General features: G+C 42.8%; 1 protein-coding gene across 8 annotated transcripts in view; it reads right to left on the bottom strand.

Moving 5' to 3' along the window:
• ARHGEF28 (Rho guanine nucleotide exchange factor 28) overlaps positions 1–17,039 on the bottom strand; it is a 157,460-nt gene that overhangs the window by 138,720 nt on the left and 1,701 nt on the right. For all 8 annotated transcript variants that reach the window (XR_016462146.1, XR_016462144.1, XR_016462145.1 and 5 more), the window contains exon 2: positions 11,071–11,114. Coding sequence is in view for 3 of the 8 variants with exons in the window: in XM_031602590.2 (XP_031458450.2) it covers positions 11,071–11,103 (33 nt within the window). In the remaining 5 variants the exon portion in view is untranslated. The remainder of the gene's footprint in view (positions 1–11,070; positions 11,115–17,039) is intronic.

Raw genomic sequence — 17,039 nt, 5'->3', positions numbered from 1 at the left:
TTCCCAAATAAACTGCAAAAAATAAACTATTCAGTTATGTCCTAACAGATGACAGAAGTTTGCTCCTTCAAGGGAAAATGAAAGGTCAGGGGAGGGCCAGTACTACTGGAGATATTCCCTAACAAAGGTTTTGTCTCACCTGCCCTTCAAGATCCCTGCAGGCCCTCACCCCATGCACACTCCTGGGAACAACTTCTCACCGAGGCAGCTCTTGCTTGGTCTCTTCCTGCTCTACAACTGGAAGTGCCTCAGCTTTTCAAGGATATTTGGTCTCACAGGTCCTTGGCCTTGGTACACAGTAACAGGGTGAAATTTAATGGCTAGGGACATGCCAGAGGGCTGTACTAAATAATTCAGTGCAGTCACTGCTTCTGTACCTGTGTTTTCACACACAAGTTGATCTCTACTCTGTTAATGCCCCTTGGGCTGGATGCTTTTTATTTATTTTGAATAGGAGAGGAGGTAAAGAGTACTGTTTTGTTCTGTCAGGTTTTAATAGGAGGTCAAGCCTTAAACTACATGGCTTTTCAGTCAAACTCATTGCAATGCTCCTCCTTTAATTACAAACTGGAGTACATTGGCTCCACGGGAGTCTCTGAACCTGCAGGAAAAGGCATTTTCCTACAGCTGATGCTGCAAAATTAGTCACACCTTCTGCCTCCTCCCAAGTTTACATGTAAGCTGCAATTCCACTAAAAAGAACAAATGTGGTAGCAGGTTATGTCATTTATCTGTCTGCACATCTCTATGCTGTTCTGCACTGCCAAATGATCTCTCACATTTTCCATGTTGAAAAAACATGTTTTTAGACATATGGGTGCAATTAATTTGATTCATGTAAAAAGAAAACAGGTGCTCCTCAGTTCCTTATTTTCTGTGACATTGTCTCATTGCAACAAAATGCTGTCCTCAGCCTCTTCAGTTGCTGTCAGGCACTACCGTTTGCTTTCAACCCCGCTGCAAAATGCTATCCCAAACAAAAACGTCAAGAACAAATGTACTAAGAGCCTGCATTTCAACAAGGTTGGAAGAGAAGCTGAGCACAGTATTAGGCCACCAACATGCATTATGCCATGCAGCGAAGATGCAGGCATAAATGCGTAAGGCTGGCATGCAGACATCTCCTAAGACTTCCATGCTATGTTGCTGCACTGTTCTATAAGGTGATGGTAGGGGAAAGTATCAGTATGAGGTTACTGAACTCATAAAGGAAGATCAAGAGGCACATAAATATACTATAAATCAAACGATGATCCACTGCAGAACTATATTCTAGTGCCAAACTGAGAAGTTCAGACACTTTAAATCATCACAAGTAAGCAGATGGTTTCCCCTATGGCTTGGCTGCTGGAACTCAAAATTCAGCCAAAAGCAAGAAAGCCCCCAAATGACTGCAAATAGTAAAAATGAACAGAATGAGTCTAAAGAAAAAGCATCCACTAAGTTTTCCTTCAGTGTAGCTTAGTGAGCGATAAGCTGCTTTTTTCAATCTATTTAAAGGCAAGCCTGAAAGGACACTAATCTCTCATTTAAATGCAGAGTTGGCAGCAAGACCATTTGCAAGTCACCATGTATCAAGCCACATCAATAACAGGCACAGGCACACAATCTCATTTTGGTGCATACAGAGAGCACAGAATACACAGTTTACACTGGCTTTGTGCTTTTTATGCCCACTGTATGTCAGCAGCAGCAGGAAAAGAGACAACACCTAATGTGACTGCTGGCACAGAGCTAACCTATGCACATGTTTAAACAATCTGAACCAGCAGAGCAAGTTTATACCAAATCGGCACTTTGCATCATACGGCCATGATTTTTTTAACCTGTCACTAGCAACCTTACAGTTGTGTTTAGTGCAACATCACAACCAAACAGGTAAAGTGGAGAAAAGTCTTCAGCCTCCAGTACAGCAAAGTAAACAGTATATGTAGAGAACACACCAACATCTGGAAACTGCTGGATACAAATAAAAATAGGCTGTATGCCTTTACTGGAAGGACAAAAAAAGAGAAAGAGAAAAAAAAAAAAAACGCTTTTCCAGAATTACACAGTGCCATCCACATTACAAATTAACATTCTTACTGATTTGTCTTGAAAATAACATTCAGTATTTTGCTGTCACTGACTACACAATTTATGTTGATGTATAAAAACATATGGAGGAATTAAGAAGCCTGGGAATGAACTTTTTACATACAGAGGTCAGAAAAGTTCCACAACAAGGCACATTAATAAAGAAAGTAACTCTCATTCTGACATGCATCCATTAATTAAAATAAAGGAGCCACCTTTTTCATTTGACAATTTAAAATAAATAAATCCTAAAGAGGGGCTGCAAGTAAAAAGAGGATAGGCTCTTTAGCAGGGTCTGTTGTGACAGTACAAGGGGAAATGGTTTCAAACTAAAGGATGAAAGATTTAGATTGAATCTGAGGAAGAAGTTTTTTACAATAAGGGTGGTAAAGAAGCGGCACAGAGAGGTGGTGGATGCCCCGTCCCTGGAGCCACTCAAGGTCAGTCTGGACAGGGCTCTGAACTACATGACCTAGGTGTAGGCTTCCCTGTTCACTGCAGAAGAGGTGGACTAGATGGTCTTTAAGGGTGCCTTCCAATTCATATGATTCTATGATTTTATGACTAACATAAAATAAATATAAAAATATAGACACATAAACCTAAATTCAAAGTAAACAAATATTCTCACGTCTTGTTTGACATTAGAACTCTACTCCTCTGACACAGTATGAGCATGTACTTGTACTCTATCACAGAATGGCCTGGGTTGAAAGGGTCCTCAAGGATCATGAAGGCTCCAACCCTCCCGCCACATGCAGTGCCACCAACCTCCACATTTAATACTAGACCAGGCTGCCCAGAGCCCTGTCCAATCTGGACTTGAACACCTCTCGGGATGGGGCATCCACAGCCTCTGTGGGCAGCCTGTTCCAGCACCTCACCACTCTCATAGTAAAGAACTTCCCCCTGACATCAAACCTAAATCTTCCCTCCCTCAACTTAAAACCATTTCCCCTTGTCCTGATGTTAGCTACCCTTGCAAAGAGTTGGCTCTCCTCCTGTTTGTAGGCTCCCTTTAGGTACTGAAAGGCTGCAATTAGGTCACCCCACAGCTTTCTCTTCTCCAGGCTGAACAAGCCCAGTTCCCTCAGCCTGTCTTCGTAGAAGTAGTGCTCCAGCCCTCTGATCATCTCTATGGCTCTCCTCTGGATCCCCTCCAACAGCTCTCTGTCTTTCTTGTACTGGGGGCTCCAGACCTGGACACAGTACTCCAGATGGATCCTCACAAGAGCAGAGTAGAGAGGAACAATCATCTCCCCATCCCTGCTGGCCACCTTTCTTCTGATGGATCCCGGGATACCATTTGCTTTCCAAGCTGCACGAGCACACTGCTGGCTCATGTTAAGCTTTTCATCCATCAGGACTCCCAGGTCCTTCTCTGCAGGGCTGCTCTCAAGGACTGCTCCTTCCAGTTTATATAAATGTCTGAGATTCCTCCGACCCAAATGCAAAACTCTGCACATTGCTGTGTTGAACCTCATTAGATTCATCCGGGCCCACCTTTCAAGCCTGTTGCGTTCCCTCTGAATGGCATCCCTTCCTTAACCGTGTCAACTGCATCACTCAGCTTGGTGTCATCAGCAAACTTGCTGAGGTGTACTCGATTCCGTTGTCGATGTCATTGATAAAGATGTTAAAGACCACAGGTCCCAAGACAGATCCCTGGGGGACGCCACTCATTACCAGCCTCCACCTGGACATAGAGCCATTGATGACCACCCTCTCTTTGCAGCCTTTCAACCAGTTTCTTATCCATTGGGTGGTCCTCCCATCAAATCCACATCCCTCCATTTGGAGATAAGGATGTGGTGGGGGACCATGTCAAAGGCGTTGCTCAAATCCAGGTAAATGACATCAGTTGCCTTTCCCTTGTCCACTGATGCCGCCACCCCATCATAAAAGGCCACCAGATTGTTTAAGCATCACCTTCCCCTGGTGAAGCCGTGCTTCTTGGATCACACGCTCATTCCTCATGTGACCAAGCATGTCGTCCAGGAGGATCTGTTCCATGATCTTCCCAGGCACACAGCTGAGACTCACCACCCAGATCCTCCTTTTTCCCTTTCTTGTAAATGGGAGGGACGTGACCCTTCCTCCAGTCATCTGGGACCTCACTTGACAGCCACAACTTTCCAAATATGATGGAGAGCGGCTCGGCAACCACCTCAGCCAGCTCCTTCAGAACCTTGGGATGCACGCCATCCGGCCCCATAGACTTGTACACATTCAGTCTCGTGAGGCGGTCTCGGACCTGCTCTGCCCTTACAGGGGGGGGGATTTACCGACCCAGTCCCCACCTGGAGGTTTAGGGATGCAGGGCTCAGGGATGTGAGAAATCTTATAATCTTGGCTGCCAGAGAGACCGAGGCAAAGAACTCATTCAGTACCTCAGCCTTCTCTTCGTCCGTTGAAGCCAGTTCTCCTTTTACATTTACCAGAGGAGGTACACTCCTTTTGGCTTGACTCTTCTGGCCAATGTACCTGTAGAATATCTTTCTATTGTTTTTCACATCCCTCGCCAAGTTCAGTTCTGCCTACGCCTTGGCTTTCCAGATCCCACGTCTGCAAGTCCGGACAGCATCCCTGTATTCTTCCCAGGTGACACACCCTTGTTTCCAGAGCTTGTACGCACCTTTCTTTGCCCTCACTATGCCCAGGAGGTCCTTGCCAAGCCTTGCTGGCCTCCTACCTCCTCTGCCTGCTTTCTTATTCAGGAGAATGGAGAGCTCTTGTGCTCTCAGAAGGGCGTCCTCGAAGAGTAGCCAGCTCTTCTCAACATCAGTGTCGTCATCTAAGGATTGCACATAGAGGAAAAAATAGAGGAAAAAAAATACACTCTGGGTGCAAAAAAAAACACTCCTGATGCTGATGAACATGCTTTGAAATACCCACTGTATTCTTCCACACATTTTAAAATAGACCCTATTGTTTCACATGTATTTCATGAGTCCCACTGTGGCAGCGGCTACACATCAACGCAAAGACCAACCTTTGTGCATGTCCTTTTGTGTGCACTCCAACCAAGCTGCCCACAGAAGACCTGACCATCCTACACGGGTCAAACCACAAAACACTCATTGACTCAGGTCAGTGCTGGACCAGGCCAGCAAACACAGCCCTGTGCACAAGCAAATACATACTGTAAGCCCAACATTTAAATTTTAAACTACACTTCTCTGTTGCATTTCAAAGTCACTATCTAGTAGGACGGTGATTTCAGGCTGGCTGAACACAGAGTGTGACCTAGATACAGACAACACTGCTGCAGCAGAAAGCCTTTCTGTTCCCACAGAAAAGAAAGCACAGGACAGCAAGGTGGGCAGAAGTTGGCTTCTTTCCCCACGTTTCTGGCCAGAAGAGACCGAGCATATTGCAAAGCAGAAAAACCAAAATGCTGTATTCCACTCAGGGAAACTCAGCTCTTCTAAGTTCAGCTTGGAAGCACAGGGAAGACAGAGTTTGGCAAAACAGACCACCAGTTGCTCACTTCAGGAGCAATGCTACAGGCCCTGCAGCCACCTTCTACTTCCATCAAGCAATTGCACAGAGGATTCCTAGACCAGTTTGAACTTCATGTCAATCACATTTCAAAAATAGAACACACTGTCGAATCATTTCTGTTAATTTTGCTTCCCTGTTCTCACACAGATGAAACCCATGCATTTGTAAAGCTAATGCTCATCTGTCCCTCTGGCTGTAGTTAGATATGCAATTACTGTACGTTAGAAAACTATTTAGAATTTCTTCCTGCCAAACAAGATGATTCACAACTTTTTAACTGTCTTACTAAGTGTTTTCAAATTCCCTCTGCCTAAGGACTTCTAATCATTTTCCAGCAGAAGATATATATACTCGAATTATTCCTAGACGAACTACCAGATTACAAATAAAACCGTGTTTATTTTATCGGTTTTTGCATGGAGCTCAGTGCAGAGCTGAAAAATTTCAGATGTGTTCAGGGTTGTGTGAATATCGGAGTGCACTTTACCACTGCCTTCAACTAGGGCAACATTATTCAACGCCCAGCACTTTGGAACAATCTCAATTTTGAGGTAAAACCAGCAGAGACAAATAGAAGTTCCTGAGAGAATACAAAATTAATCCAATTCCTAGATCTACATTAAATCCCTCTTTTCAAACTGTACCTTCAACTACTCTGCTTTCTAACCATTCAAGAAGACTTTGACTCCTAACCTAAAACTTTTGTCTTTAATTTACTCTTCTGTACAACAGGGATTCGTGTTCTGGAACCGACCCAGAAGTATTTTATGTTACGTACACAATATGAAAATCTGTAATTACTTTTCCCCTCCACACTACTGCTGTGCAGATGGTACCGGTGTTACTTTAACAAAAGCCAGCTGGGGTGAAAGGCAGGGTGAACACCGGTTGCTGGCTGGAGACAGCTTCCCTGTTTTGTTCCTTGGCCAGTCCCTGCTGGCTCCCATCTTTTCTTAATGGATTATGAAATGAAGTTATTTGTAAGCTAATACCTTTCCTAATTAATTCTGTCTCACCGTGTTTCCTTCCCTCACAAACCCAAGTCGCTAATTTGTTGCATGTAAGCTTTTGCTTTGAAGAACTTTAAAATCTAATCCAGGAATTTACCGTTGCTGTTCTCTGGGCCCCAAGGATATGAAGTAGGCCCCCTACTTTATCTTCTCTGTTCTGTGTTTAGATACCTTTGACTGCCAAGGTGTCTGTGAATAAGCAGCTGTGATTTCAGTTGAGCCCCAGATTATTCTTGAGGAATAAAAGCATTGCAGATGAATGGTAAAGATGCTAACAAACCAGGGTGTAGGCCAAGTGTTTGCACAAACATTCCTAGAAGGAAGACATACCCTACAAAAAAGGCATCGTAAGATCAAAAGAGCTTTCAAATTGTGATGTAATACCAAGGAAATAAAACAGCTAATCAAATGAGGTAGGCTGTAACCAGATGTACCTTTGTAGGGATGGGCTACAAGTATTTACATGTGATAAAAGAGCAGCCAGCCTGTCTTGCCCACAACAGCATTTAAATTCTAGTTTTGCACTCATCTCTGAAGGAAGCCAAGCTCCTGGTCAGCAGTTAATGCAAGGAGGCTGTTGTGAGGCAAGCAAGCCACATGACCATCCCTCTTGCTCAGAGCACACTCAGCTGGAAGACTGGTCAAAGCCACCATACTAATTTCTCCACCCTTGCTGCCACCAAGACTTGGGTACATATCTTTCCCCTGTGGGACCACACATTACAGGACAGAGCAGGAGTCACAGCTCATGAGGACCTCTCTTATGGTCAGCTTGTCAACACACAGCTCTGCCAAGCCATGGTCTATAGCAGCTATTTGATGTGCCCCTGTCTTTTTCCACCCAAAGCAGCTGAGCTTGTGTCTTTTGTACCTTACATGAGAAGGGCTGCACCTGAGCTTTGGTATGCCATGAGCAATTTGCATTAGAAGCAGTTTTCACTTGTCAAAACAAAGAAACCATCACACATGATAATGCTCTCCCTACAGGCATACTTAACTTCTAAAAGCTAAAAGCTACGGGGGAAAAATGCTGCCTCATCCAAGCACTTGGTGAGGGTCTGAGAAACCTGGACCAGAGCATACTTCACCATACTTGTGTTGGCTGTTAGACACTTGGCTGCACTTGCCTTTAGAGAGGAGGTCTGAGGTGATGAACTTAAACATTTCTTGACTACAAAAGGGCATTGTGAGAAACTACACAGTGTGCACTAGAAAGATTATCAGGCACTCACATTATGACAGTAATAGAAAACACAGGCTCCTAAAACAGAAGGAATTAAGCAGGCGTCACATCACCCAGAGCAAATCTCCAATCCAAACAAGTGAAGAGCAGGACAAGCAAAGCACAGGTTGGACTGTGTGAACTCTAAAGACAAGGAAAAACACTAGAGAGGAAAGTATCAGGGGTGGAAAGAAACTCTAGAAAGCTTCACACAGTTGGCACTCTGAAGCACAGGCCAGGCAATGAGAAGCATTGACACACTCTAAGGTGGGACAGTCTGAAGGCACTGATTTGCTCTGTAGCTTCAAGCAGTTTAGTGCTAAGTCCTAACCTCAGCTATCCCTGACCCACCCTGAGGAAAACCCTATGGACCCTCAATATCTGTAAGAGTGTTTTGATTGATCAGTGAATATATAAACACTCCTCTCTCCTTGCAACCTGCACTTCATTGAAGAAGCTCTAACAGTGTGAAAACGAAACCTCAGCCTGAAACAAGTACAATGCAGCACTGAGGGGTGTCTGCACTGCAAAGTAGACTATGCTATCTGGGGCTGCATTAGCGTGTCTCTGCTTGGGCAGGGGTTGGGCCAGAGGGACACAGAGGCCCGACAGCTTCACTCTGGGATTCTGAATCAGTTGGAGGGTCAAACCGGGTACAGCAGAATATAAGGGAAGTTAACTATGCTTTGCCCTCATACTCTTTTAATTGACTCCAGAGGCCGTACGCAAGAGCACTAGATATCTTAGGACCTAAGTTCATTCTGGGAACTAGGAAACAATGTACAGTACAGAGCCAAATGGAAGTTTTATTTTCTTGGAACTTACAGCTGGGAGGCCATGCCTCTGCTTCTTCCTGCAGTATTAATGTCCACATATTCTTTTGAAAACACAGTCTCCAGAAACTCCTTGGGAGATGAGGCCCTTTTGCGTCCACAGGGAACTGATGTGACTACCCTACAAAACTCTGCATCTCTTTATTTGCCTCTGCTGCTCCCTAGGGAAACATTTATCAAGCTCTTAGTAAAAAGTAATTTACAAACTTTTCCAGAGTTGACTGCTCCCACAGTCTGCTTACCCATGGCAGCAAAACATTTCTTTGCCAATGTCAAAGATCAGTACTGATGATCAACAACACTTCTTTAAAAAAAAAAACAAAACATAGCAGTAATGTTAACAGTCACCTACCGTTAAATAAGAAGGAAGGATTTTCCATTAAAGAGATTTGTGTTTACACACAAGCAATCACTTTCAACAGCAGCAACAACTACATTTAATGTCTGTGATATCTGAAAAGTATTTCATCAAATACTTTTATAGCTTACAGATATCCCTTCTGCCATCTGTGACAAAGTTAGCAGCTGCCTGAAGGCAATTCAGTCTTATTTTACATACTCTGTTTACTGTGCTGTAAAATGAAGAGACTGAGCCTGCTGTTGCCCTTGAAGGCTGAACTGGATAAACATAATTTTAAATTTAAGTTTTACTTCTCAAAGCAACATATTATTAGCATTGAAAGAAGAGATATCAGTATCGGTTTCTGCTTGGCTAGTCAATCCTGAAAATTACATGGGTTTATAAAGAGTAATTTTCTGATGTATTTACCAGTGTTTTGCTGTCTAGAAGCCGGAAGCAGGCTCCTCAAATTAACTGAAAAACATGTGCTTGAAATATTTAATTTTCTGTTTCACTACCATTTGTTTTTTAAATCATGACATTTATGTGTGCTTTAATTAGATTTTAACTGTATTGCTGCCACCAAAATTATATATAAGAAAAGGTGTATCAAAATAATGCATTTTTGAACTGGAGTAATTTCATAGAGTATTTTTAAATTATATTACCCCAAAAAATCATATTATTCAGCAAAATCTTTGAGCTTTCTGAATACTTACTTACAAAACAAAAAAAATAGACAGTCATCACTCAAATGTCCAGATTACACAAAATGTTAGATGTGCAAAGAAATTCAGTACTGACAATGTGTAACAGTATGAAGTACTAACCCTGTTGTTAACCAATCCCGCTAGCCTGGTTCAGACCTCTATTACAAAACCATACTGAACTTCACCCGTTAGCATCACATCCCAAATTATTTTTCCCATCAAAATTTGTCACTAAAACCTTGCACACAACTGATACCACATGAGCAGGTCTCACAAATCTCCCTCCCACCTTTACACAGGCTGCACTTAATTTTCTCCTGCTTGAGATTCCCACTCCCAAATGGTCAAACACAATGCAAATTCTTCAGGGTGAATTAGCAAACTCTGTTCTTTCAGTACTGCAGGTTACAAATTATTTGCACTGCTTCATTTCCATTCTTATCACAATAAGCAGTCAGTTGTTTAATTTCTGTATTTCATCAACCACTCTTCAACTACTCTTTTCATCAACCCCAAACAGTACCTTATAGAATCATGGAACTGTTTGAGTTGGAAGATACCCTTAAAGGCTATCTAGTCCAACTCGATGGAATTGGATTATGACAGGGACACCTGCAGCAATATCAGGTTGCTCAGAGCCTCATTCACCCTGAATGTATCCAGGGATGGGGCATCCACCACTCTGAGCAACCTGTTCCACTGCTTCACACTTTTCCATTACTGTCCTACACACGGACATTTACATACCCCTGCTACCATTCTCATTGAAAACCAAGGCAGATCAAGCTAAAAAAAGATATATTTTAGTTTATTAGTAATAGTCATTAAGTTGCCCACGTTTCAATCCTCACTGTGCTATCTCTATCTAAATTAACTACTGTACATCCTCACATCTTTTAACATCTATTTTTGAACTCTTCTGAGTTCACTTGTTATATCCAATCACTTCACATTCCATGGGGAAAAAAAAATCCTTTTTATTACCAATTTTGACCTATTAGGCTTTTTTTCTATATATAATCTTCTGCTTTGAGGAAATGGAAAGAATAGGAATTTGAAATTTTAAAGAGGAAAAAAACATCTGTAAGTTCTAAGCTGTAACCAGGGAGTGTTACTCTCCACAGACAGTAACAGTTTCTGCAAACTGCAATTGAGAACACTGAAGAAGGAAAATATTATCCAAGAAGGACAATGATTTTATTTCAGAGAATGTATCTGCAGTATTGAAAACCACCATCCCCTCACATGCTTGCTTCTGACAGCAACGTTTAGCAGCCTAAGGTCGCAGACAACAAGAAAGTGGTTTTTGGTTTCTTTTGCTATGTTAGAATGAGCCAAGGAAAATGCCCCCCAGGACAGATGTTGCAGGACTTACATAAAGAGGAACTTCAGTGCAGCTTAGCTCCATTGTCACAGCACCTAGAAAGAGAATAAATCAGTGGGATTATTACACACCAAATCAGGAGGCATCAACACCACTGAATCCCATTTACTGCTGTGAACCAAGTTGACGTCTTTCCAGAGTTAGTGAAAGAAAGCACACAGCAAGCTCTGCTCAATGCCCTGCTGCCATGGGCTCCCCAGCAGGGTGAGAGGCCAGAGGGATGATGCTGGAGGAGGAGGCAGTGTGCTGCTCACACTATTGCACACAGAACAGATCACAGACGGCTGAGCCTGATGGTGGAGACATTCTTAGTGCCGGCAAGCGAAGAGCAGGAGATTGTAGCACTCCTTATCTCCAGTTGTAAAGACAGGAATTGAAAAGCTGACCTACAGCTTTAGCAGTCTTTTACTCTATACCAGTATCCCAAGCAACGGGGGCAGGTATTTCAGCAGCTTCACAACAGATATCCCCAAGGCAGGTTCCCTTTAATATCCCAAACAGCAAAATACTGACGTGTTTTCAAACTTGCTACAGTCTCAGCATTCATACCCTATGCACAGCATTCCCAGCAAACAAGATAAGTGTACCAGAAGCAACTCCATGCCTCTAAAACAGCAACTACACACAAGTCTTCGACTCACTGAAAGAGGTCCCAAGAAGCTCCTGTCTCACTCAAGAGGAGGCTGCCTCCGCTCAGATGTGGCCTTGTTTTCACAGCTGAACAGTTTCTAAGAACAGCAGGGCTCAGGGCTGTGCAGCGTGCTGCTGGTTAGCACATAGGTACAGTCTGCTCTGAGCGAGATAGGATTTCAGAAGTTCCCTTCTGACGTGCTGCAAAAATTAAATGGTTTTAAAAGAGAAATGCTTGGCCACAAACATTCAGCCACCAGAAAAGATATATATATACATGAAAAAGGAGGAGAAAGAGAGAAAAAGAAACTCTAATATAGCGAGAAAAAGGGTCTCAACAAACCGCAGCCCAGCTAGCAGCAAGCTGCAGACAGAGGGGCTCTTCTGTTCAGCAGCAGCAGGAGGAACCCCGCAGCTGACTCCAGTGTGTCTCGCTTTAACAGGCACAGACAAAGCTCAGCGGTTTCCAGCACCAGCATCCTGAATGCAGCCTTAGGAAGCACAGCTCTATTTGCACAGAAGGAAACACAGCTACAAGTGAAAATAAGAAACCACAGCACTATGGCTGCAAGGAGTGTTTTAAGGTGGAGCTTTTCTCAAGTGTCATGTTGCAGAGCTGATGAACGTTTTTGACTACCATCCCAGACCTGTCACCAACTCACAATTACTGAGATATACAGATTACACACAGAGAGAGCGTCGTTTAATGGCAGGATGAAGTGGGAGACATGCCAGCCAGCTGTGTGTGCAACACTGCCTCCATCATGTTGTATAAAATCCCTCCACATATCATGTCCCTCTTTTGAGGCGCACATCCAAACTACTCTCCACCATCTCCTCTGTTAAGAAAACATAAACACAATCAAATCATTATGCCATGAGAGCAGGAGCAGACCTACTGCAGGTTCCTTTGGTCATATGACCCGCTGGACCTCCACAGCATCAACAGATGTACACTGCATCCTTCTCTGCAAAAGATGAGCAAGGCAAGCACCCAGTCCAGTTCGCCTATTGTGCTGCAAGCATGCCCAGGAAGACTTATTTTCACCCTTCCCTCGATGTATTACCACTATCATCAGTGCCACAGGCTCCTTTTTTACCGGATACTGCAAACAGAACTCACAGATCTGATGCCATCCTGACTCCAGTTTCCCCCACTCTTCACTTAAGTCACCCTGCGAACCCTCTGGGTGTAGGTCATTCTGAAGCACCAGGTACGTAGCTCAGTACTGAGTGGATGAGCAGACCTAAGATTTACATCATTTGATGCAATTGGTACTGCACTCTTTGAAAACATGAGATACTGAACACTGACAAGAACCACTCTGAAATATTTTATCACTATATTATATAATCAGTGTAATAAATAGTAGTGTTTTTAATATAAGCTATCTTATTATGGCTTTTGCTGGAGACAAAAGCGTACCTAAGTTTATTTCGCTTCCTGCAAGAGAACCAGTAAATGTCCACACAAAATCTGTCTGCTCTCCTCTCACTCTTCAGAGTGCCAGCTGTTCAGAAAAGGCTTTACACAGGTGCCTCACATCTTTCCTCTGCCTGGGGCTTGCTATAACTTGGTTACTGGAAGTGGCTGGGAGGGGCAGGAAGAAGAAGAGGATGCACGAAAGGAGGAAATACTCAGCTCTGGCTATGGAGCTGCTGTTGTGCAATCCGTTTCAGAGAGAGGAGCTGAATGGGACTTGTGTGCACCCTGCCTGTGTACAGTGAAGGGCTGCTCAGCTCCCCCTGTAGCTTTCACCAGTGCCACAGCTGTTCCAGGATGCTGAGGAGGAGCCCAAACCTGAGCAGCAGGCTCAGACCCCAAGTCAAACTGGAAACAGTGGATACACACTGTTGTACAGCACACAACCTGACCTGTTCCTCCAACAGAGCTGACAGGCAGGTCCAATTTCACGCACTGCCTCACATCTACTGCAGCAGAAGCAGGATTCATCCAAACAAAGAACAATACCTTGTCAGCTTCCAAGTTGATTCCAATTAGCAGTAAATTTAATGAAAGCATTTTTTGTGGTGTGCATTTCTTCCCAGTAGAAGTAAGTATGCAAGACAGAGCAAAAGATCTAGAAAATAAAATTAACAACCTTTTATTTTATTTTATTTTTTAAATCCACAGTCTCTCCGCAAGTCTAGCATCAAATGCTACTTCTGGTCTCCTGACAAGCTCAGGGTTGTATTGATGGGTATCAGCAAGTTTTGTGGTTTTATCTGTTTGTTTTCCCAAAAATGCATAAATAATCCCTCTTATGCTTTCCCAATATTTTCTTTATTAGCTGCTAATTGTGGGACTCTCATATATCACACATTACTAATTTCAGGATTATAGATCGTGGTATTCCCAGTTATCAAGACACATTAGAAAGTCTAGAAGAAAAAAGTACCTGACATTTCTATTTTCCATCTGTATTCTGATTTAACTGCACTTTAATCATCTCATTATCTCTCTCATTATCAAATTGCTCACTCTTTTTTTCTTTCTTTTACACATCAAAGAAATTACATACGGAAAAGTACTATCTAAATTCAGTGGAAAGGCATTTCTGCTGGCTGAAAAGGTGGCCCTTCAGCCACCACCATTACTGCTATTTAGCTGTCCTGGCACCTACTGATGTATCATCATCAGTTTTTTCCTAAACAGAAGATGACACTTCTTGATCCTACAGCAACATATTTTCCCACTCGGAATTTCATCATCTTTTCCCTTCAAAGAAAGCATCTAACTGTGGAAAAAATACACAGAGAAGGAGAGGACTGGGCTCAGACCTCGATGCTGCCCTGTGATCCAGCTCTGGTATGAACCTCACTGAACTACAGGCTCAGCTGCTGCTGTGAAAACCCTGTGGTTTGTGTAAGCATAGGGAAGTGCTGCAAAGCATAAGCAGCAGTTTGCACTCCATAATTCTCTTCCATATAACACTTATCACAGAATCACAGGATCACAGAATGGTTTGGGTTGGAAAAGACCTTAAAACTCACCCAGCCACAACTCCCTGCCATGGGCAGAGCTGCCACTAACCAGATCAGGCTGCCTAGGGCCCCATCCAAAATGGCTTTCAACATCTACAGGGGCTGGGACTTCAAAGATAGCAAATCATCTTCTCATCAACTGGAGCAACACAAAAGACACACAGAGCCCACTGGAAGACAAGCAGGAATTCCCTGAGGATCATCTACAATGCTTGACAATCCAGCATTGTCTTCTAAGCAAAACATGCAACTGTACTGAGTCTGGCAGCACAAGCATTGTAAGAGAGCTCCATCTCTCTCCCTTCCATTGGATGTCCATCACACATCACTGCAGTCCATAGGAGCTTGATGATATATCATCTCCCAAGACAGCCTTTAAGATGAATACAAACTATTGTACATGTTGTTTTTATACATCTCACAGCTTAATACTTTTCGATACTCCAGTATGGTGCTCACACTGCTTCCTCTCAAGAAATACAGTAATCAAACCAATCCAATGTATTTTCAGATTTATAGGTTCCTTCTGAGTTACGTTATGCATGTGTATACCTCAAGCCTCACCCGGTGCTTCCTAAGGACCATCAAATGTGCTGATGCACAGAGACCAGATCTGATTTAGTACAGAATGTTCTCTTATGTGCAGATCCTTGCTCTGGGCCTGATTAAAAGGCCCTGGAAGACTTAAACAAAAGGAAAAAAGTAGAGAGCTTAACTGTACCCATACTAAGCACTACATTCCAAAATACAGAGATTTGCACCTTTACAGCCAAGTTTTTTGGCCTGGATCTTACACTTAGCTTTCTTGAAGATCTATGGCATGATGGAGGCAGGGAGGGGACAAAGCAAGGCCCTCAGCCAGCACTTTGCAAGCACTTTTACTTCCTTCTAACAGTATTCAAATTGACAAGTAAAAGAAACCCTCGCCTACTAAATTTTTAATGAAGCTGCTTGCATTAGTGTTGATTACTTCACCAAACATTAGTTGCTCCTGAAACAAACGAACGGAAGAAATGCAATTAAATACCTTTCTTAATAGTTCCCTTTCCAACTATTTGAGACTTTAAAAAAACTTAAATCTTCCAAAAACCTGACTCATGGCTATCATGCTGCCTTTTTTTTTTTTTTTTTTACCATATTTTCCATTAGCACAGAAAATATATTCTCTGCAGAAGTTCACAGTTTTTTTAAACTTTTAAAATTTTGAGTTTTACAATAGGAACATCTCTATAAAAGTGCCTCTCTGAGGTTGGCAAAACGTACTCTTTACGCATTCTTCTATTAACTTCTCAATGCAGCATTTTCATTTTAGCTAAAGCCAAAACAGAGCGCCAGGTTTTAGAAACCTGAGAAAGCCTTAGAAAATTTGTCTTATACAAAAAGAAAAGCAAAAGTACTTGTAGGGCCTCTAAAACAAACTATAATCTGTTTGATACCACTGCCAGATATCTCTCACCTCCCTCTAATGCTAGTTTTGACAGAGAAAATTGCTTTTCAATGGCTTTTTAAAAGATTATTTTTAATGGTTTAGGAATTTATCACTTCTTTCTGTGCTGTGAAGTCCTAATGCCCGAGAGGAAAAAGGAACTCATTAAAGGATTTATACAGGGTAGGTGCACCGCTCACTGGGAAGAGAGCAACGAAGTCAACCAGAACTGTGGGCTTTACACATGCATTCAAACATGTTCCAGTGCTATTGGTGATGCTTCATCACAGCTCAGCCCCGACCATCACCATAGTGCTGCAACTAAGGAAAAGAGCTCGGGGACATATGGTGTGTACAATGATATCTCTGTAATTTCCACTCCACATTCATCAACAGCCAGAATTAGGGCCCTGAGAGCACTGTTTATTTAAATCAGGAGCAGCCAAAGTACATCTCAGCTTGCTCTTAGAGACAAGACTCTCTCGGTTTCTGATTATTCCAAGGGCGTCAGCAGAGCAGAATTAAGGCAATTTGGGTGACCTTCATGTATTCAGCTACTTGGAGCACTCTGTAACACTAAACACTGCCAGACTGTTTAGATGTATTTGCTGGAAACTGCACGCTTCTTTCCCCTTGTTCAAACTGAAAATTGAAAGTGAAAGAGAACATTGTCTGAAAATTTTAATGGGTTTATTCAAATTCATAACTCTTCAGTAACTCATTTCCTCCTAAGCTTGCCTGTAGAAAAGTCTTCTTTAATCTTCTGAAGTGTGTGAGAGCCTGAAGCTGCAGCACATGAATTCCACTTCCCCTCCAGTATCAGCTGTGCATAAACCAGAAGCACAGCAGCAATGCTGAATCTGATTCAGCTGAGGCGCCTACTCCTGAGCACAGCCCCACAAGAGATGATGTACAGAAC

This window comes from Phasianus colchicus, chromosome Z (genome assembly GCF_987193195.1).
Source record: "Phasianus colchicus chromosome Z, bPhaCol1.hap1.1, whole genome shotgun sequence".
Lineage (NCBI taxonomy): Eukaryota > Metazoa > Chordata > Aves > Galliformes > Phasianidae > Phasianus > Phasianus colchicus.
This window is presented reverse-complemented; position numbering and strand designations above follow the sequence as displayed.